This window comes from Drosophila teissieri, chromosome 3L (genome assembly GCF_016746235.2).
Source record: "Drosophila teissieri strain GT53w chromosome 3L, Prin_Dtei_1.1, whole genome shotgun sequence".
NCBI lineage: Eukaryota > Metazoa > Arthropoda > Insecta > Diptera > Drosophilidae > Drosophila > Drosophila teissieri.
In genome coordinates this window covers 7,952,638-7,975,051 of record NC_053031.1, presented here as the reverse complement: position 1 = coordinate 7,975,051, position 22,414 = coordinate 7,952,638, and the positions used below count along the sequence as shown (strand labels likewise).

The window sequence follows — 22,414 nt, the reverse complement described above, 5'->3', positions numbered from 1 at the left end:
TAATATAGCTGCATTTGTTTGTTTTTGTTTTTTTTTTGTATATATATATAAATATGTATGGATCTTCACTTTACAATTCTTAAATGTTAACTACTCCAAATCTTGTGTTATTTTTGTTTTTTTTTTGTCGTTTGTGTGCCATTGAATATGCTTGCAAGACTCCTACAATAAACTTCCATAATTAGTATATAGCTACAATATATTTATATCAATGTGTATATGCAAAATGTGAAATAAAAAACGGTATTTAAAAATATGTTTACTTTGTGTTTCTCTTTTTGTTTAGCATAATTCACACTTTTGTTTGCCATTCAATCAATCCACCCTAGCGGTTTGTTGGCCTTATATAATAGATCTTTTTATATATTGTGTGTATTCAATGCTTGATTTAGCATATAATATTTGTATAAATTACTAATATAAATTAAGCACTCAAAATTGCAGCTGCTTCAAATGCTGGCATGACACACCCATCGATCGCTGTGCTGTGCTTCTGGGTTTGAGAGCAGCATCATCAAGTCATTCACATAATACCCATATATATAATATTTCGTTATTTTTTATGCACTTTTTACAAAAATGTTATCTTCCACCCACGTAATACTCTAGTCATAGCAAAATAATAAATAATGAGTAGCAGTTAGTTGGTAGGCAAAGCTGCTGGCTAGGCTAACACAAACAGGGACTACAAAAAGCGAAATCTAGGCATTGGCGTGATACGTTTTCCATTTTATTTTAGCTAAAAAGTCGAAAGCAGCAAGCATATATATAAACCGTACATAGTTCAATTGTGGTTGGAAGTAAATACATTTAAATAATATTAGGCGTATCTATTGCGTAGAGTGTCAAACTGTGGTGTAAAAAGAAAACTATCTCCGAATCCATTTGTACAGTACTCTCGAATATATGAACGCTCGATTCGTCTATCCTTAATCGTTTTTCTATACTAATTTATGTACCTTGCCTCCTGCAGCAAAGTGCGGGTGAGTTTGTGTTTTGGTTTTGCTTAGTTATCATCGTGTCTAAATCAATTGATTTGTGGAGCTTACTAGTTAGTTTTGTCGAAGTGTTGCATATTCATATACATATATAAGCTGTTTGAAAACCTCCATAAAAATTTGTTTTGTGTGCCAAGTTCGATTTTGTTCCATTGCCTTAATAAGTCTAGACCGTATTTAACATGCTCCATATCTCGCTTACATTTAAGAATTTAACACTATACACTATGAAGAGGATACTTAAGATATTGCGACCATCGTGTCCTGTTTTGTTTAGTTTAGTTTTGTAGTTGGTTTCTGCTTTTTGATTCTGGATGCCTTGGTCAGTGAGTGTCTGGTGTGATGTGTGCTGTGTGCAGCCGGAACAATCGACGAACCACTCCCGATTAACGCAGCTGATTCCTGTTTACAACCAAAATACAATATTAGATCAAGTACAACACAATCTCGAAATGGCTAGATTTACTAGATGATATCAGGACTACGGATGAGAGTTAAATAAAAAAGGCTTACTAACTTTTTACATAAAAACGTGACAAGGCGTTGCGCAACTTAGAGTCGCTTGGTTTTCTGGTTTCTGGATTCTTGAGCCATACGCTGACGTCGTCTCTGCAGATGATGTTGATGTTGTTTTTTGTTTTTTTTTTTGTGGTGAGTATGTGGGGGTTGTATGTGCGGAAAACAAAATGTAAACGCTTGAACACAAAAATCACACAAAGCAGTTCCTCACGGCCGCGGCCCGAGTATTGTCTTTGTTCAGTTGCTTGCTCTCTACAATTGCTGCCTGTCCACTTATCTGGGCCGTTGTCTGTGGGGATGAGAGAGAGCGGGCGATGATCAAACGGAAACAGAAACATAATGGCAACATAAGCAACAAGAAAACGATGCATAAACTATATTATAATGGGGTGGATGAGCCTATCTCGAATTTCGATACCCTTGTCAGATTGTATAGATGTTTCAGTAAAATACAGCAGTTTTACAGATCACCCACCGTCGAGTCGTAGACCCTCCATTTGTATGCCCAAGAAAACTCACCTAAAGTACTGATCGTGCAGGGACTGTCGCTGGAACTCGGCGGCCTGTAAATACTGTATATATGTAATTAATGAGTTAGGATGTGGATTAGGGAATTGGGAAACCTGTAGTTGGTCGGCATAGGACATGCGTAGCAGGACATCCGAGTGCGGCTCCCTAGGTATAAGCATATTTGGCCGCGGATACTGGCCAACATTCGCTGAAATGTGATTGAAGAGAAGAGATGAACCAGTTATTAACGTGGCCTGTGGGTTCTATAAAATAGGGCGAAAACCTCAAGGGCTATACAAACTCACGTGGCAGTTGGAAACCGGCCTCCGGTGGTTGCGGCTGTGGATGCAAAGGCAAATGTAAATGAGTATGAGAGTGTGCATGATATTCTCTCGTCAATCGTATCTGAAAATTATCGAATATCGTAGAAAGTTTCAAAAGAGCCAGTGCTTCGTGGGCGTTGGCGCCAATAGAAGATAAACAAAGTTGTATGTAACTATGCGTAATGCGGGTTAGATGGCGACACATGTCGTTTCGATTTTGGTTTGGTTTTTGGTTAGGTGCCCCATCGAGATGGGCAAAAAGCATGGCATGGCAAATAATGGTTAGCACAGAACATGAACGGCATGACGGGACACGTGCTTGGGTTTTATGCGGGTACTGGACTGGTTAACAGGTGAGCTGACAAGTGGACATAGTGATTGGTTCGGTTTTGCGGTTTGATCGCTTGACGTTCCAAATACGATTGATTTTGTGAATATGAGTCGAGTGGAGTAAAAAAGAAGTGTAGCCTACCATACGCACCATGTGCTCGCCCGGGTCCAACCCCACATGGTGCGGAGGTGGAATTCCCAGACGCTCCCTCTCCATCTGCGATATCGCCGGATTCGCATACAGTGGGAACTGCGAGGGGTGAATGCCGCTGTTGGAACAAGTAGAAAGTAATCTGTAGAATTAATACCATCTTCAATTAATTAACAAGCCTAAACCAACCGTCGATAGTACTCCATCCAGTGCGGGTCTAGTCTGGATTGACTCGCCGCAGCAGCTTGTGCGTTTTTGATCTCCTCCAGTTCCCTGCAAGAAATAAAATGTTAGTATAAACACCTGGATTAAATGCTGGCTAAATTGGGATCAATGTGTTTTTGGTAAGGGTTATTCATAGCTTGGTGTAAACAAAATTGCAAATTATAAATGGATAAAGCATAGTTTTTGACGTGCGCACAAGAAACCGAATTCTTAAAAAGCTGGGGGGTATTAAAGCAGGAAAATGAAGATGCTTTTTAGAATCCCTTTGACATAACCCCGCTAATCATTGATTCATTTTTGTTACATCTCAATATATTCAATATGAATATTAGATTTTTGTAAAAGATTAGAGGTTAGTCTAGAGATCCCTACTGGGGCTGTATATGTAAAGGAGAAATGAGGGAGTGATGAGTATCGAGTTTTTATGAGGTGTGGTTGGAATTTATGAAGCGTGAGAGGGTTAATGGTTGTGTGTTGGGATATGTGAGATGGCTTTCGCAATGAAGACAGGGTTTGTCAGGCTTTGGTACTGTACCTCTCTCTGTACATGGGGCCCATTGGATGATGATATGGCACCATCTGCTCAACAGGACTGAAATTGAATCGAATGGAAATAATTACAATCATCAAACGCGACTTGGTGGACTCCCAAATGGAGTTGGGAAAAGGCAACGGCAGAAGAAAACTGAACAAAATCCTAGCACCAGACGTAAAACTCGGCGGAGAGTGGTTTTCCATCTCCTATAACTCACCTGAAGGCGACGTGGGGACGAGCATACTCAGACAGTTGACGCAGTGCCGGTGTATCCGCATATGGAGGCTTTAGCTCCGCCTTCATCTTGGCTTGCTGTGCCGCCTGTTGCGCCGCAGCTGCTTGCTGTTGTTGCTGCTGCTGTTGTTGTTGCTGCTGCTGCTGTGTAGGATTACAAATGATATAAGCTTTGGTGCACTTGTAAATTAAAGCTTCACTAACCTGTCGCCGCTCACGCTCCTTTTCGGCCAGCTTGCGGTCGCGTTCTTCTCGCTTGCGGGCCAACTTTGAGTCGGCCACCGGCTTGAAGATCAAATCTGTTCTCGTGCATGAATTGTAATCCCCGCGATCGATGTGACGCACAAATCTATAAAGTTAACCAATAATTGGATTATTTATAGAACACTTTAAAAGCCGAAATACCAGATGGTTTGGCATATCACTTACATGGCAGACTGAGAGCGATGGCATTCGGTGTCGTCCGGTTTTGCTTCGGGACTTGGACCACGTGGTATGTTGTGCGTTGGACTGGGAATTTCTGGCTCTGGATCCGGTTCAATATCAATGGGCACTGAAAAAAGTCATATCGTTAGATAAATCCTAATATTCATTTGTTGGGTGCTTAGCTTACATGGCTCCGTAGGATGGTGTCCTCCACCCATTCCCGCCGAGTTGGCTGAGTGCGCATGGGCTCGCAGGGCGTCCATGTGCGATGTGGGCTTTAGTCCGTGAGGCTGACCATCTTGCGGCGCAAAGGGTGATCCATGTGGCGGTCCTTGTGGATATCCCGGCATATGGCTGCCTGGATAAGCACCGGGCGGTAGTCCCGTCGGTGTTCCCGGTCCACCCATTCCAGGGGGCATTCCACCGCCTGGACCCTGTGGCGTCTTTGGCGTCGGCGGTTTGTTGGGTGGCATTCCGCCGGGCGGTTGTTGTTGGGGCGCCTTGTGCTGCTGTGCTGCCGCTGCTGCAGCCGCTTGGTGTTGTTTCTCAGCAGCTGCTGCTGCAGCGGCGGCCGCTGCATTCTGCTCGTCCTGGCGCATCTGCTGTGTCGGCGGTCCTTGCAATCCAGCATGGTGGGCCGCCATCACGGCTGCCGGATCAAGCTGTCCCGGCTGTGGTGGCGGCTTCATGTACGCCGGGAATCCAGGACCATAGGGCGCATAGCCGTATGGCGAATTGAAGGGATGGTGGTGCGGCGAGTAAAATACCGAGGGATGCAGTAGCGGGTGCGGATACGGTGACTGACCCGGATGCACTCCAATCTGCGGTATTCCTCCGCCAGGCGCAATCAATGGCAACGGCAGAGGCATCTGCGGGTGGCGAATGACCGGCGGTGATGCTCCAGGCCGCAAGTGCGGTGGCGGTGATGTTCCCAAGCCCCTCTGACCCGGCTGAGGAGCGTACATTTTGCTCAGGGGACTTGCCATTAAAGAGGCATTGGACACCGGGGGTGGAGTCATATGTGGCGATTGCTGACGCATCAGCGCATGTCGATCCCGTTCCGCCACGGCAGCTGCCGCGGCAGATAACGCAGAGGACGACGGATGATGGCTGAGCGGCGACTGCGGCACCGGATGCAGCGGACTCTGCCGACTCAGGCTGCTGACGCTGGAGGCCGGGGACGCTGCACGATGAGCAGCTGCCGCAGCTGCTGCCGCTGCCGAAGAGTTTGGCAATCCACCAGGTCCAACGCTTCCGGGGCCTGAAGGACCACCCCCGCTGCTCGAGATCTGTACGCTGGGACTGGCGCGGCTAAAGGCAGATGATGGCACCGTGCTGGTGGTCAGCGACATACTGGTGGACGTCATACTGGCCACCGAATGGGCCGTCAGTGGGGCCGAAGAGGCATGCGAGTGTGGCAGGGGTGAGGGCGGGGGGCGGCGACTTAGAGCGGACTCTGGAATACCTCCAAGCCCGCCGGGACCGGCCAGCAGCGCGATCGGTCCACCGCCAGGTCCCAAGCCCGCTATCGAGTGCGACAGCAGATGGTGTCCAGGATGAGCGAGCGCTGCGTGTGCAGGATGTCCGGGCGGCAAGTGGGCCAGGTGCGGGTGTATGGCCATCGGATGACCGATGAGTCCCGGTGGTGGAGGTCCACTTCCCGCGAGTCCTGGCAACGGCGATGTTCGATGCGCGTGCGGCGACTGTTGCGGCGGTGGTCCACCTGGACCACTCGATCCTGCCATTGTGGTCGAGGGCTGCGAGGTGGGCGGCTCTCGAGACGATTGCGGATCGTGCAGGGATCTCGGCGGCTGCTGGGCAGGTGACGGAGTTCGCACTGTGCCAGCTGGTCCGCCGGTCTGTTGTTGTTGTTGTTGCTGCTGTTGCTGAGAAGGATGCGAGGGCGGCAATCCATGTCCGTGCTGCGGATGTCCCTGCAACGACAGCGGCATGGGAGCATGTGGATGCATACTGGGCGGCAGATCGTGCGGCCGATGGAGACCCTGCAGATGCGCATGTGGATGAAGGTGCGGGTGCATGTGCGAGGGCGCCATAGTCGAGAGCGTGGGAGGAATTCCAATCGAGCTCGGCGGTAGCGATGTAGCCGCAGACAGCTGTGAGTGCTGGTGGCCAGGATGTAGTCCATGTTGCAGACTGGGTGGACCTGCAGACGTGGGCGTGGGCTGATGCAGCGATGTGGGCGGCGGAGGCGGCTGGGGGCCACTACCGCCCGCTGCACCTGGTGGCGGGCCGTGGATGAGATTTTGCGGATGCATTCCCGGTGGTAGCCCACCACCTGCTGGCGAAGGCATATGCGGCGAGGGATGCGGCGACTGGAACTGCTGGGGTTGCGGGGGCATTGAGGGCGGCTGTGAATTGCTGTTGCTGCCCTGGCTATCCTGACCAGGTGTAGAGCGCGCTGAGGCATCAATAGGACTCTCCGGCGGCGGTCCGTACGGTGAGGACTTGATTAGATTCTCGCCGCCATAGGGCTTTATGTCCGCTGGTCCCGCCTGAGAGACCGGCGGCATCGGGTACTTGAGATCCTGAGGCGGGCCGTATTTGGCTGCCAATGGATCGCCATACTTGAGCATAAGTCCGGTCGGCTCGAAGGGCCGTCCCAACGGTGGTGTTTGCACATCGTGTTGGTAGTGCGGCTTGGGCATGGCGATACCAGGTGGTGGAGTTGCTCCCGGCGGTACCTGATGTGCCGACGGCTGGGGCTGCTGTTGCTGGGACTCTTGCGACGTTGGAGGCGGTCCGTATTTATGGGCGGCGTCCATCGGTGAGCTCACGGTGTGCGGCATGTGGCCGAAACCAGGCTTGATATCGGGTATCTTTAGCGAATCCTGGTAGCCTGGCTTGCTTGGCGGCTGATGGGCAGCTGACAACTCCACGTTGTACTTGCCCTGCTGCTCTATCATGTACTTCATATCGTACTTGCCAGCTGCAGCCGCTGCCGCCGCCGCAGCTTGCATCTCCTGGCTGTACTTGAGTGCATCTAGGGGCGGCGGTGGGGGATACTTGAGATCCTGAGGAGCAAACTTCATCTCCATCTCGGGCGGATACTTCTGCGGCGTGGTCGGGGCTCCAGGCGGTGCTCCACTGACTCCTCCAGCCGCATCGCTGTGCAGTTGTGGAGGCTGTGGAGGCACGCCTTGTCCCGGTGGTCCATACTTTAGCTGGCCATCAATTAGATAGCCAGGAGGCGGTTGCGTTGGCACCGGTCCATGAGGCATGTGTTGCAGGTGCAGTGGCTCCTGGCCGCTCTCTACCGGAGCTCCGGAGAGTGGATGTAGAGCCGAAGGCGGTGCACAGGGTCCAGAAGGCGGCATACCTCCGACACTGTGCTTTAATGCATCCTCGTTTTTAATCTCGATCTTCACCTTCAGGTCCTGCGGTTCGTTGCTGTTCTGATTGCAGGTGGCGTCCATCGAGTCCTCCATGGGTTCCTTTTTGATATAGACTGATTCTGAAGGCGGGCAAGACGGAGGCGGCTGTAAGCCAACAGGTGCGAGTTGCTGCTGCATCTGCTGCTGTGATGGCTGTTGCAAATGCTGCTGCTGCTGCGGAGATACTTCCTGCTTAATGGTTGCCAGTTTTTTAAGCATCTCCGGATCGCTGTCGCACGACTCCATCTTCTCGATGGCCTCCTTGCGATCCACGGACGCGTTCAGCGCCTCAACTGTGGCAATTGTGGGCACCTTCATAGTGATTGGTGCGGCCACTGGACTGGGCAAGGCATTGGGATTTGGACCATCCACCAAACTTGTCTCTGCACTGATAGGCGCCTGGATGTTTGTCTCCTCGTCCATGTTCTTGATGGCGCTATCCTTGCTGTCCTCCGCCAAAGCCTCTGCCTTGATGGCCTTCTCCTCGGCCTTGGCCTCCAGATCGTTGGTGACCATTTCACGCTCCTCCTTGCAGCTGACCGTATCCTTGCTGTCCTTTGTCGACTGCTGCTCGGCGGTGGTGGTGTCCGTGGTATTAGATTCCCCATCGTCGAGCACGGAATCCGGCCGGCTATCCGAGTTCATGCTCTCAACCGGGCTGTCCGGTCTCTTGCGCTTCTCTTTGACGGCATTCTCCTCGTGAGCGCTTGGCTCGTTGGACTCCTGCTCCGTTCGCTTCTTTTTGTTGGGCGTATCCTGCTTGCCACCCTTGCGCTTATTGGCCGAACTCTCGGCCACAGCCTTCGTCGGTGTCTTGGGACTATCGACCGAGGCTCCGCCGGAAACATCCGGTGTTTCGGAGCCCCTCTTGGGTCGCTTGCCATTAGCCACGGCGTTGGCTGATTGATCCTTAGACGAACTGTTGCCGCCAGCGGCACCGCCGCCGGTTGATCCGCTGCTTATGGATGTGGCGTTACCGCCACCGTTTCCGGCCGTGTTGTTACCGCTGCTGGTGCTGCTGTTGTTGTTGTTCTGTTGCTTGTTACGCGTCCTCATCCTTGAGGGTGATTCATCCCTTTTGTGGGTCAGACTCGAATCACTGTCGCACTCGCTGGCGTCGTCCTCGGTGAGCGAGCTGTTCTCCTCCTTGGAGACAGCGGGCGAGGAGCGACTCGCCGTCTCGGACGCCGCGGTTGCCGCCGCCGTCGCCGTCGTCGCAGTTTGTGGTTCGGGAGTGTCCTCCTTCTTCGGAGGAGTGTTGCTGTTGCTGTTGTTCGCCCGCGTGACACGGTTGCGTCGCAGGGCGCTCTGGCGGCGTCGCCTGTGTGGCCGATTGTTGTTCGCGCCGGGCGTCTTCTTCCACAGATAGTAGAACTCGACCAGCTCTGGCGTGTCCTTGTGCGGCAGCAGGTCCTTATGGATGCGGAAGAAGTTCTTCCCAAACTGACGCAGACCCTTGATGAATTTCTTTGTTTCGTCCTCGGTCCACTTCTTGTCGATGCCCTTCGAAACGGGGCACTTTACGAGCGCTTGTAGAGCTTTGCCTGGATCGTAACCAGAATCGTGGAGCTAAAAAGGCATTGCGGATTAAAGAGTGCTGCAATATGCATATATCATCATCTCGGGAAACTCACCACGTCGAGTGCGTTTATTGTAGTGTCGTCGCGACTGGCAGCCAAACAACCGTCTTCTAAACCACCATCACACATTCCTTGAAATGCAGCCATGGAGCGAGCCGCACGCAAGAACATTAACAAGTCGCCATCGGCCACAACGCCTGGACTCCATCTTGATTCCTCTAGTTCACGTTCATCGGTTTCCTTGTCGATGGGGAAGCTTGAGATTGGATTATAATCGGGCAGTTTTGCCTTCAGTCGTCACAGGAGACAAACGAAAAGTTTTGGGATTAGTTCAAAAACTCCAGGAGAACGATTGATGGGTTAGTCACACAACCACACCACGCACACTACACACCACAGGCAAGACAGCTAGTGCCGGCAATCCGGGGGGATTACCAGCACCCACGAGATGATACACAAACTTAAGTCTAATGCATGATTATGGATGAATAATGTATAATGTGTGCTACGAATTTCCTCGAACGGATTTCGGTAGGGAAGCAAGGAAGAAGGTTGGGATCTGGATCTGGGTCAACTTCTACTTGTCGAGGATTCGAACTATTAATAGCCAATTGCATAAACGCTAGAACTACAAATTATTTACAGGAATTAGGCGTTATATACAAGGTTATGCTAAGAGTAACCGATATATATATACTATATATATTGAAAGAAATGCAATTCGCTGTAGCCTTATCAGAAGGAACGATAGAATCTTATGACATTGAATATTGATCAGTTCAGGTTGCATAGATTGTTATACAGAAGTAAAGAACATAGTTAATATGTGCCAAAAAATTAACAAGAGAAGTTATCCACATGTTCTACTTTTACTTTAAAAGTGAAATAATTTCCTGATGACCTTATAGAAGTTTATCTTGGGAATTGTTTAAAGTGGGCGAAATAAGGCAGAAAAAGTGATTTTTTAAAGATTCTCTCGATTGAAATCAAGTTCCTTTAAAGGCTACACGCTTAAAAACACTTGGTAAACGAATTTTTTGTTGAAGACATCCAAAAAAGGAAGAACAAAGGAATATAAATTACAAACTTTTGCAATAAACAAATGAAATAGGGGCTACTACATATTCGTTTAGCATAATTGTTAAATTTTGTAGTTCTTTGATTTCGTTTTTGTTACCGTGAGCTGAATTTCTGATTTGTGAGAGTTATGTACGTACATAGACATCGTTTACCTGGTGGCCGGGACCCACTCGAATTTCTCCTTGAGTGGAGGCCGCCATCACCCTTTAAAAACACGCTTCCGGTCCAGTGTTAAGCCTTTTTATGCCCTCTACGATATGAAAATTCAACTGCAAATAAATCCAAGCACACAGAGAAAATTCGTTAAAAAAAATGAATTCAAACATAGAGTCAACGGCGAATGGGCGGTGTAAAAGGCATTTTCAATAAAGCGATGAAGTTCATATCAACATGCATAAATAAATAATCCATAAAATAATGCCGTGTAATGTGCGAACGATGGAGTGGCGATGAGTGCATGGGGTACATGGAGTGGCCGGGGGACACGGCTGATGGCTGTTGGGGCCGGGAAATTAGGGGTTTACGCTGTCGGACGATTGAGCTCTGTGCCACTTAATCGCCTGCATATGTTAATGCGCCCGCCACGCACAGAGCCCGAGGGAATCGGGGAAGGATCGGCGGATTGGACTGTGGCACTGACAGACGAATGGTTTTCCATTCGGTGCGCTTTATGCCCACTATACCCTGTTAACTACTGGGCTTTATGGCTGACATCAATGGTTGGTTTCCTAAGCTTTTATTATTCATGTTTACAACTGACCATCTATCCTAAAGGCATCAGTTTTAAACTGGGTATACGATGTTTTAAGTGATATACCTTGCATATCTGTACAAGGGTACTCCCCGATTCGACACCCCACAAAGCTCTCCGTTCCCGTTTTACTCATTTTTTCCGGTCATCACAGGCTGGGGTTTTTTCATTTTATTTTTTTATTTCTTCGCCTTGTCTGGGGCTGTCTCTCGAGTGTGCGTGCAGCTGTAAACAGATTTTCCGCTCAAGTAAGTCCGCGAATAACTGTAACGAGGCGGTTAAGTAAGCCTCCTCCAGTTCCAAACCATCCCATACATGCAGCCATACTCTATACTGCATACATACATACTACTCCATACTCTTTACTCCCATGCCCATAGCCATGGCCATGTCAGCCCCACCAAGAGGAATTATCATTAAATTTGCTTATGAATCAATATCATTGGCAATGCACAATGACAGGCAAACGGACAGACGCACGGACGGACACACGGATGGACAAACTGACGGACAAACCGACGGACAGTGCGTTGCCTGCCTTTGCCGACTCACATCAGGAATGCCGGCGGTGTTGCGGTTGTGTGGCAGCGGCACACAAATTATGGCAATTAAAATCAATTAATTAAATGCAGCGACAGCTACGGGAGCGACGACTACGGCTGCCCGACTCACATCGGCTCACATCTGCAGAGGCAGGCAAAAAAAAAAAAAGAATAAAACAGATATATGTACACCTATATATAGAGGTGTATGTGCGCATTGTCGACAGATTTACACTCAATAAGGCACGACACGCCGCCTAAATGACTGACGACAACGGCGAGCGGGACGAGGAGGCCACCACACCACGATCCCCGAGGAGGTGCACCAGAAGAAGGAGGGACACAAAACGCCTGGGAGTGGAGGACCTGGACCTGGGACCCGAGGGTTGCACCGTGGTCGCATTCGATTCGATTCGGTAATCCCCTCGGCAGAGGCACACAAATGAAATATTCATGACCATCAAAGTCGAAAGGGAGAAATAAATACGAGTATTTCTGCCGTCTCTTGTTTGACTGCCAGCGAAATATGCCAATGAATGTTTACCTATGAATAATTGTTTACCCAGCGTAAAAGCGGAGATATCAATGGATTGCTTTTCCGTATCAGTAGTGTTCTACTTATTTCCTCATCACCCTTCAAGTCTTATAAGACAGTATAAAGTACTTTTACGTTTATAATGAGGCAGTATTTGCTAACTGTCTATAGGTGAAATTGTGGTTTATAGTTGGTTTTTACCCTATCAATGTTAAAACGCATGTATACCTTGTTTAAAGAAAAGATTTTATGTGATTTTAAACTGATTAAAACTTGGTTTGAAACCCCAACTCTTTGAGTTCCTCGTTATTCCTGCTCCACTGTGCAACGAACGGTCTGCGTTTGGGGCCAACACTTATCAACGACATCAGCAGCAACACCATACTATACCATTCCATACCACACCACACCACACCACTTCGCTCCATTCCGAAAACCATACCAAACCAAACCAAACCACACCACACCATACCACATCACATCAGACCAGGTTACTTGCTTTGGCTTTGGCCTGGCCCTGTTGGCCCGGTTGGGTTTTGACTGCTTGGCTGGTTGGTTTAACTGGCAGCAAACTTTTTTATGGGGGAGTCGTGAGTGGAAAAATTTCATATAAACACACACAAGGTGGCGGTGGCCACCAGGGCGCAGGGCACGCGACCGACTGAATCCCGATCCCCACATGCCGAGCATTGTCGGTGGGTTGCTGCTGCTGCTGCCGTTGGCCCCGGGCAGCTGCACAGTAAAAAATTATTAATATATGTACATCTTATCTATAGTCACGTCGTAAAACTACCAGTTGCAAGAGCACACATTTATTCTTGTGTGAAGAAAACGAAAAGTGGCTTTCATTAAATGGTTTCCATACATCTTGTATAATTCAAACGCTTCTATTTCAAAAACTATATACTATTTGAAAGGTTCCCAAGTGGGTTTCCCTATCGAATCGATTCATAAACCACCCATACAAGGGTTGTAAACACCCAGTCACCCCGGAACATGATCGAATTAATCTTTGCCCAAAAGTTATGTACCTACAATTTCGACCTGATTTATTACTGCATTTTCCGCTGCGTGCAATGCCATTTGGGCTGCTGGTTGGCTGGCGCTTTGGGAAAAATTGTGTAATAACTGCTGGCAATGTGCTAAGCTGTTCCTCCCGCCGCCTGTGGGCTTCTTTGGGCTCTTGCTCCCGCTTCCCCCTCCGTTCCCGCTCCTGTTTCTGCTCTATTCTGTGGCGGTGTCGAGCGGCTGTTATAAAACAAATGTACTACAAAAAGCGACGTTGTAAACGCACAAAGCCATAAAATCTGAAAAGACAAAACGAAAGGCTCGTACACACATTTGCCACCACCGAAAAGTGCCCTCAGTGTGTGTGTGTGTGTGTGTGTGTGTTATTGCCACTCCCCTGCTTTCCTGTTCCCTTTTCCCCGTAAAAGACCACAAATTATGGCACAAGCCCGATGAAAGAGAGGGGTATATGCAGTCCAAGAGGGACGGAAGTAGCTAGGAGTAGAGGTAGAGTCTGTACATTGACTACGTGACGTTCTGGAGTACTTGGGCTCAGCTCACTCACTCTGTGAGTCAGCAATGTCGCTTTGGATGGAGCTTTTGGCTTGGCTTTTTCCATGGACTCCACCTTTTCCCCCCTGCATTTCCCCCCCCTTGATCCATCGTTGACCTGCGTGTAAATTTAAGGCCAATAATGCTGTCAGGCTCAACTGGCGCGTCGGTCTTCGCTCAATTAATGTCATCGCATATTATAAAGTTACACTGGATTAACAACTTCGCCTGGGCCCCCTATCTGTGGCTGGAAATTGTTTTCTAAACAGCCCATAAACATCAACGAAAACAAAGCGAGAAATGTAAATGAAAATAAAAACTTGGAATGCCAGCAGCAGCCACAGCCAAATTACACTGATCAAAAAATATAATTCCTGTATGAAATTGGACTTGTGTAATAGAAGTATTGGTTATTTCTTTTGCATACTAGAGATACTGGGCATATTGAAAACATTTGATTGAAATTCCTGCAGTTCAAGAAGGTAAGTTTCTTTCTTACATAAATGTGGTAGATTTGCATGTTGCGGAACACATTGGAAATCAGAACACGCATCTGCTTTGCATTTTTGTGCAGTGTAAAGACCAACAACGTCGACAACGGCCGCAGAAAGAGGAAATTCAATAAACAATTTGTAGCATGAGTAGCGGAAAATTGTGTGTACGCACGCGGCTAAACGGACGCGAGTGGCTCCCCAAAGGGGGCGGTGCGGTGTGGGGTTTTCATGTGGGGATGGAAAGTGAGGAAAACCCGACGAGGGGCCACTCGTTAGCTCTGTCGCTGTCTCTCTCCATTTCGCTATCTCTGCTCCACTCACTCCTTCAGCCATGTTGAGTAAAATTGTTTTTTTTGTCGAAATGGAAAAGCTGTCGACTTTCGTCGGCTGGCTTGTCGGCTGTTTTGCTGTTTGGCTGTTTGGGTATTTGGCTCTCCCGCTTAGCTTTAGCTCTTAGCGTGTTTTTCTCTGTGTAATCATCGCTTGCCAATAAGCTGACTAATTGACTGACAAATAGGCATCAAGCAACGCCAGCAACAACTACAACCACGCCAACGATGGTGATGGTGATGGCGACGGCGTTAATAAGAGCGTCAGACAGACAGACAACTGGAAAAAGCCCCTTATGCCGCCATCGACAACTGTACATTAAGGGTGGCCCTGGGCCATAAAGGCCGAGACTTTATCCTTATCTACACGGCGCTCTCAGCGCGAGATTATTAGGTTAGTAGCCGGGGCAATGCGATGGCGAAGTTTAAGTGATATGGCCTGTAAATGAATTAGACCCCCGACTGTGATTGAGTCCATCGGAAAAAGGGGTGGAATACTGCATGGAATCCTTCAGTTTTCCGTTTTCAGTTTTCAATTGACTCGCCACAACTCGAGTGGGGTTCAATCGCTCTGAACTTGTCCAATCGACCGGAACTTTCAATTGAACCACTCAACCGAACCTTTGATCCCAGTGGGATTCCTGTTCGCTGTGTATGCCTATTTTGTTTATTTTATTTATAGCCCCATTTGTGTATTTATTGATTCATTTGGCTGAGATCTTTAAATTAACGCACTCAAGTGCGTCCTAGAATTTTGTAACTTCTTGGTTTAAGTTTGGTTAGAAAACTTATATTGAATTATAATATAGATCCCAGCAAATCGATCTGTCTAAAACTATTTTATATTTAGAAGCATGCGCAGATTTACAAGCCATTTTATTTGCCATTTTATTATGCAATAAATTAGCAGTTTACTGCAACTAGAATTAGCTTTTCCATAATTCAATTTTTGTGCTAAAAGCAAAATATATTTGGAAGGCAATCATTTAAATAGCCACTCTCATTTGAATTCATTCTGTAAAGAACGAGAAATTCCACTAATTTAGCCGTTTGAAAGCCCCTTAAATCCTCACCTAAATAACTCAACTGAAATTACCCAGCTCCGCCGCATTCCCGAGGGCATAACAAAAGCCTCTCCATTGAGGCGTTCGAGAGGAGTCCATTTAATTACCAAGACCGAGGGCCGCATACACACACATTTACACATTTTAACCATGCAGCATGGCCAATTGAGTTCGTCATAGGCATTTTGACCATGGGGCATAAGGTAGGCGTGTATATATACGGTATATCCACATATTTCTACCAAATAGCGGCTATTTGAGTGAATAGCGCTGTGTGCCTGTGCATCTGTCCATTTGAAGGGTTCGTGTCAAGTACGGAAATCCCATTAAATGTTTGTAGGCACTTTGCAGAGACAACGTGTGATTGTGTGTATGCATACATACATACATACAAACATACACATCTATGGGTAGCCTTAGTATTTCGTGTTGTGAAAGCCAAATTTTCACAACAAGTCAAAACAGACGTTGCAGAAGTCAGATAGAAACAAACAAAGGCTGATGGCAAAGTGGCGAGGAAGCGAGAGAGACAGCGAGAGAAAGAGAGAGAGAGAGGGACGCAGCGTTTAGCCAAAAAACCCATAAAACAAATTTCTCTTTTCTTCGCCTGGGTAATGGAATTGTTTGCTTCTGTTGGACATTTTTCGACTCGCTCCGCTACGAGCTTGTTTCAGGTTCCAGGTTCACTTTGCTCTGCTGTGCTCGTTTTTGTCTGGACAGGCAGCTTACAGTTGTTATGCCCATTACTCAACATCAACAAGAACATTATGCCACCGCAGTGGCACTCACGCTGGTGCTACTGCTCCTCCTCATCGTTTCCTTCTTGGCATTCCTATTCATGCTCCAATCTCTGCCACACACACGGATGCCGACCGACATGGACACGGACTCCATGGGCACTTCACTTCATTCCACTCGCCACTCCACATGCTTTTCTTCATTCAACCCAAACGATTGAGCATCTATTCAAGCAGCCTCGTCTCCGTCGACGTCGTCATCATCATCATCCTCTTCATCATCTTCTTATTCATCATCATCATCATCAGCATCATCCACAGCCGACAACGACGAGTCAACGCTCCAAAAGCCAAATAAACGACCCACAACGCAGCCACTGTACTCGCCTCCACCGACTAACCTGTGCTCTCTAGGGTGGACCTTCTATCTAGCTTCTAATCGAAATATAAGGTTGCTTTACTTAGAACACCACTCTCACACAACAGTCTGATTTATAAAGAAAGCCACTTAACTATCATAATGCAATATTACTTTTATATTTTTGAAATAGCCATTTGAAGGCAAAGTTTGGGTTTGTTCTTTTATAAAAGTTGAAACACCCAAATACGTCAATTGCTATAAAATGCAAGTAAAAAAAAACTTGTTAACAACTCAAGTGGAACCATTTAGTAGAAATATAAAAATATCCTTCATCCTTGTTATTTCGCGTTTTACGACTCCCATAAACCCCAAGGTCCAAGGTCCACCCCAGGTGCAAAAATCCATTGGCCCGATCCGATGCGAACTGAACCGATCCGATCCGAACGGGGGTCGTCGTCTGCATCCGAAAAAGAAACCGAATCTGAATCCGAATCCAAATCCGAGTCGAAATCGTAATACAACGACGACGTCCGCTCGTGTCTATTGGCCTGCTGCTGTCGGCTTCGTTTCATACGATTTGTTGGATTTGCTCATGAAGTTGTTAAACAGATTGTCGGTGTAGATACCTTCATCATTTTGCACGCCGTCCTCCGCCCGCCTCATGCCCATCCTCATCGCTATCCACATCCACGTCCACATCCTCTTGCTCAACCCCACCCCCTTTTTCCAACCTAAGTATCCAGCCAATTCTGTAGTCTGCGGCTTTTTCTGTGTGTGTGTTCGTGTGTATGTGTCTTTGTGTGTGCATGTGTGCGTGTGCTTGTGCGATTAGTTTTATGTAATTTTATCGAGTATTTTAAGGATTTTGCGGCTTATCCGCGCTTCATTTGGAAATTGTTTCGTGTTACTTATGTCGGGATGTGTTGTGTCTCGTCCGGAGGCGGCAGGATGTGCGGGTGCCTGCGTCTGTGTGTCCTGTCTGTCTGTCTGGTCCCTTTTCCATTTTTATTTTCCTTTTCCCCATTTTCCTTGTACCGTTTTCCTTTCTGTTTTCCTCCTTGCCATACCTCGTGTACCTCTCGATGGTGTCCCTTTTTCCTAGTGTTTATGAAACTGTCGTTATTTGTTTGCTTGGCATTGCACGAGTGGCTGTATGTTTGTAAATGAGCTCTTTGCATGATGTGCCTCCCGCTCCTTGGGCCGCGTATTATTCCGCTTGGCTAATAGAATTACACACAACGCCAAAGATTTATGGGCTCATTTAACACGCTTTTGCATTATATTCGCACCCATTTGGGTCTGTTCATTGATTTTACACTGATTAACACGAGCTTAATTATTCATCATTTTTTTTCGCTCGCTCTCTCGCTTTATAAATAACGCATATATAATAATAATAATACGCTGACAAGCAGCCAGGCCACAAATACATCACTGGGAATTGTATATTTTAATAAGCACTCTGTGTGTGCTAATTATCTTATCGCTAAATGGAGTTAACACGTAACAGAAACAGTAACTGGGATTGATTTAGCACTGCGAGTGTTTGACCAACGATGTCATCGTGAGGGAAAAAGGTTTATTTGAATACATTTTGTTGAGAAAGCAACCGATATTTGGCCTTTTTAGGATTCAGTTGATTAACAGTGCTTACTGAAACACCCCAGCTTGGTCCTTTGAACCGGATTCGCATTCCTAACAAATGCGAATAATAGATGCTAAACGCCACTTCAGATCGCAAAATATATTCGAAGCTATCAAAAGGTTAAACAATTTGTCTACTGAACAATTACCACAACACGAGCTTATCTCACGTACACACCACTGGGTCCAAGGTTTCGGCTTTAGTCGTGGGGATGGCTTAGATCAAGCCGCTTGGCTGCCCAGTCAGCAATGCTAATTAATTCGGTTATGTAATGGACAGCAGAGGGAGCTAGAGGGGGGAGAAGAGAGAATAGAACTCTGAGACTAAACAGGGGAAACCTTCCGTTTACTTCTAATCGACATCAATAAATCGACACACTCGAGTCAAGTGTGCGCGGATAGACGGACGGACTTTTCAATCAGATAAGCAGCACTTATAAATTAAAAGCGCAACAAAACAGATTAATAAAAGTTAAACTTTAACGGCACCTTATAAATAAGCCAAATGACTAATAATAAAATATGAAAGCGCGCACAAAACCCCGACATCAAAGGCGACCAGCAACTGTGTAACATACCGGAGATACCAAAATAAAAAAAGAAATAAAAGTCCAAACACAAAATACAAAACCCAACCAAACCGAACCGAACCAAACCAGAGGAGCAGGAAAACCGCGAGGGAACTCATCCATTTCCCAACAGCACTTTATGTTTTTCTTCTTTTTTTCAGTATTTGTATTTCTGAAATATTCGTGTTATTTGCGCGCCTCAAGTTTCCGTTCGCGGCACTCGCCTTGCTTTTTTATTAAATGCATTATTAGCACGTTATTTATTAATTAAACACTCCAGCCTTTTAATGCGTCTCTAATCAGATGGCCTCGCCGCCGCACACTTCGTGGTTTTGGGGTGGTGGGCGCAGATAAGCGAATGGAAATGTGAAAATGGGTAGGGTGTTGGTTCGGGTTTGGGTTTGAGTTTGAGTTTGGAAGATAAGAACGGCGAGCGGAGCGGTGCAAATTGTCTGGGAATTTCCTCGAAATCAATCTCCATTTTCCCAGAACCAACTGCCTCGAATTTCACTTGGCTAAAAGCAAGTTAAAGGAAACCATGGCACTTCATTAGAAGAGATAAAGAGATACGTACGTAAATCCCTCGTGAACAATGCGTAAATGCGTGTATTATATGACCTGGTAATCCCCCATCAGCTCTGATTTAAGCCTGCACAATGTTGTTTGAACAACAAGTGACCTACAATAGTTTGGTTACTGTGCATGCAATACGAATGAACATATTTAACTAGATTTTGGCCATAAAACAATGTCACTATAGATGAAAAAAAGGCAGCTAGTCAGTAAGTATTCTCTGTATTATAGCTTTTTAATGCCTAAACCTATAGATTCCTACAGCTATTAACAAGTGGAATATTCCTGAACTGACTGATCCCAGTCAACCTTTTTCCAATCCTAACAAGGGTGTACTAATTGCCCTACAAGGCAACTCATTAGCAATATACAAGCGCTGCGATAAAGATCTGTTTCAGTGGGTTTAGGGTAGGGTATGTGTAAGCCATATCAGCGATCTAATCGTATTTCCCCTGAATACCAGGCCACAAAATGAACAGCAAAAATCCGAATATGAGCGACAATAGCAACGGATTATGGGCACACGCCCCCGTTTGTCTAATTGCTTTGGGATCCCATTGAAAAATAGTTTCCTCCATTAGCCCACTGGAAACCCATCGGCGCAATGAACAAGCAACCCCATCGAGGGATTGAGGGGATGTGACACATGAGACGGGGCCGGCCAGCGTGAAGTATCGAATTAAGCAAACAAATAATTATAATTAAATGTGTGCCGGGCTCGAACAGATGTCTTGGCTCACCATGAATCCGTAGTCGGGGTTGTGTATCGTCGAGGCGTTCCACCCGAAGATGCTCCTCTCTCCAGTAGCAGGCGGCAAAGTAACTCCGTCTCCAGATTCCAGACGCTAGACTCCAAGTTGATGATGATGATGACGATGTGGTGCTGGGTCGATGAATTTTCAAAGGGGGTGGTGGGCGGTCTTGGTTGTTCTTGTTGCTCTGCTCCTGTTGTTCTTGATATCGTTGTTGTTGTTGCTGCTGATGCCTATGTTGTTGTCGTAGTTGTTGTAGTTGTTGCTCAGCGAGGGGGCAGCGAGTAGCCGGAAATGTATATTTTGGTTAATTTGCACAAACACAGCTGGAAGGCGAAGAAATGACGTAGGTGAGAGCCGAGACGAGGGAGATGATTAAGCAAAGAAAAGAAAATGAAAGAACCAAACACAAGAATTGAGCAGCTGGGGCGAATAAAAAACCTCTTGGAAAAAACAATGCCCCAGTAGCGATCTTACAGTCATAAAGGCAGTCATAAAATGGGGCCATAGAACTTAGCAATTTTACACGTTGGCCATTTGCGACCATAGTTTAAATCCTTTAAAACTTATAATTACTTTATCATAAGACGAACAAGTTGACCCATATTGACACATTACTTTTTTAAATTTAATAAAGAAGGTAAACAATGTTTTCCTAGGTTTGAATTTAAGGTTTATGTAATATAGATGTCCAAAATATTTGGAAAATCCTTAGTAACTCAATGGAAAAAGACACCGTATCTAATTGAACTGTAGTTTCTATATCGATAGTACGTAATCCCCAGATATAGCGATATATGTATGTTTTATAATCTATTGCCAATAAATACCAATCGTCTTATGGAGGGGATATCCCCAGCATTTCGCTAGCTTTAATAGTGGGTAAGTACATATTTTAGCTTATTTATCAGCCAGCAAAAAGGCAACAAGACACATTTTTCCGAGAACGTCAGCAGCAGCAGTTGAATAAGTGGAAGAAGAAGCACGAGCAGCAGGAGCGGTCACGGGAACAGGGACGTAGTTGTGGGGGTGGGGGGTTTACAGTAGGGGGGTTAGTCCGAAGCAGGAGCATCCTTTGGGGGGTGGTGGGTGCGCTGGCCGCAAGAGCGTCGCGTTGCGTCGCGTCGGTGGTGACGCCGACGATAACAACAACAATAACAATGAGGCAACAACGGTGGTGGGTTGCTGCTGTTGTTGCTTGGCCTGTTTTTGTTGTTTTAGTTGCCTGCCCGTGCTGCTGACGCTTGGATTTTTGCTTTGTTGTTGCTGCTGCGCTTGCGATTCCTTTTCAGCAAATTTGTTGAGCCTTCGTTCGTGTTTGCATTGTTCTACCCCAAAAAGTTCATAATAGACTGGATTCAAACCACCCACCCGTCGCCCCCCTTATAAAACTGCGGGGGGCTGCTACGCCACTGTCTCTCTGTTTTACTGTTTTTCGTTATTTTTTGTTTTTTTGTTTTTTGCTGCCCGAGAGACTTCACATAAATTTGAATGATTTGCACGCTGCGCAACTGCGATTTTAAATTAAATTAGTGACACACTTAGTAATAATTAATTTTCGCACACTTGTAGATTTTTCCTTACGTTTTACTGCCTGCTTGTTGTTGTTGTTTTTTTTATTGCTGCCGCTGCTGTTAAGTGTTGTTGGATTTTGTTGTAGCTTCTGCTGGTTTCTGGTGTTTTTGTTGTTGGGCGCGCGTGAAACTCGTCGTACGCTTTTTTGTAATGCTCTTCTCCGTTTCTCTTCTTCTTTTTTTGCATACACTTTGCGCACACACACACACACCGACAGAGAGGCACACTCGCACACACAGGCACAGACAGAGAGCAGCGCACACAGACGTGAGCACGAACACACACACACAGGCACGCACTTTGGTTGCTTGCTTGCGTTTTTTTTATTGCCTGCCTTCGCTTTCAGTTATTTTCACTGGGTTCTTGTGCGATTTTTGGTCGCTTTTTCGCGGATTTTCCAGCCACACGCCGCAGCCAGCGTCGTTGCAAATGTTTTCGCCAGCAATTTGCAATAATTGGCTGGCCAAGATGCGTGCTTTTTGTTAAAAATCGCCACTACGAATTTCTCCGCGAAGAAGCCACCATTTTGTAAAAATATATACTTTGCGGGGTCTGGCAAGGCTGGCGGTGGAAGAGTGGCAGCATTGCTGCTGGTCAGGTGCTAAATAAGCCAGCAGTTGTTGTG

General features: G+C 46.7%; 1 protein-coding gene across 17 annotated transcripts; it reads right to left on the bottom strand.

The window, feature by feature from the left end:
- Window positions 1-1,250: 1,250 nt before the first annotated feature.
- On the bottom strand, window positions 1,251-22,344 carry LOC122618328 (arginine-glutamic acid dipeptide repeats protein). 17 transcript variants are annotated; one of them, XM_043794692.1, is made up of 15 exons: window positions 21,799-22,344; window positions 20,203-20,540; window positions 10,441-10,572; window positions 9,278-9,511; window positions 4,439-9,212; window positions 4,255-4,378; window positions 4,030-4,174; window positions 3,809-3,969; window positions 3,592-3,648; window positions 3,021-3,104; window positions 2,823-2,949; window positions 2,333-2,432; window positions 2,141-2,235; window positions 2,037-2,089; window positions 1,251-1,400 (listed from the first exon to the last, which is right to left on the bottom strand). In XM_043794692.1, the coding sequence occupies exons 3-15, from the start codon at window positions 10,501-10,503 to the stop codon at window positions 1,385-1,387; spliced, it is 6,033 nt and encodes a 2,010-aa protein (XP_043650627.1). In that variant the 5' UTR covers window positions 10,504-10,572; window positions 20,203-20,540; window positions 21,799-22,344; the 3' UTR covers window positions 1,251-1,384. The 17 variants fall into 17 exon arrangements, with proteins under 17 accessions (XP_043650627.1, XP_043650632.1, XP_043650626.1 ...); XM_043794697.1 differs by having other exon boundaries at window positions 2,037-2,080; XM_043794691.1 differs by lacking the exon at window positions 1,251-1,400 and adding an exon at window positions 1,650-1,806.
- Window positions 22,345-22,414: the final 70 nt, after the last annotated feature.

Coding starts and splice junctions, on each gene's coding strand:
- LOC122618328 (XM_043794692.1), bottom strand. CDS start 10,503: ATGGCGGCCTCCACTCAAGGAGAAATTCGAGTGGGTCCCGGCCACCAG. Junction 4,379..4,438: donor ACACCATCCTACGGAGCCAT/GTAAGCTAAGCA, acceptor GACTTTTTTCAG/TGCCCATTGATATTGAACCG. Junction 3,649..3,808: donor CGTCCCCACGTCGCCTTCAG/GTGAGTTATAGG, acceptor ATTCAATTTCAG/TCCTGTTGAGCAGATGGTGC.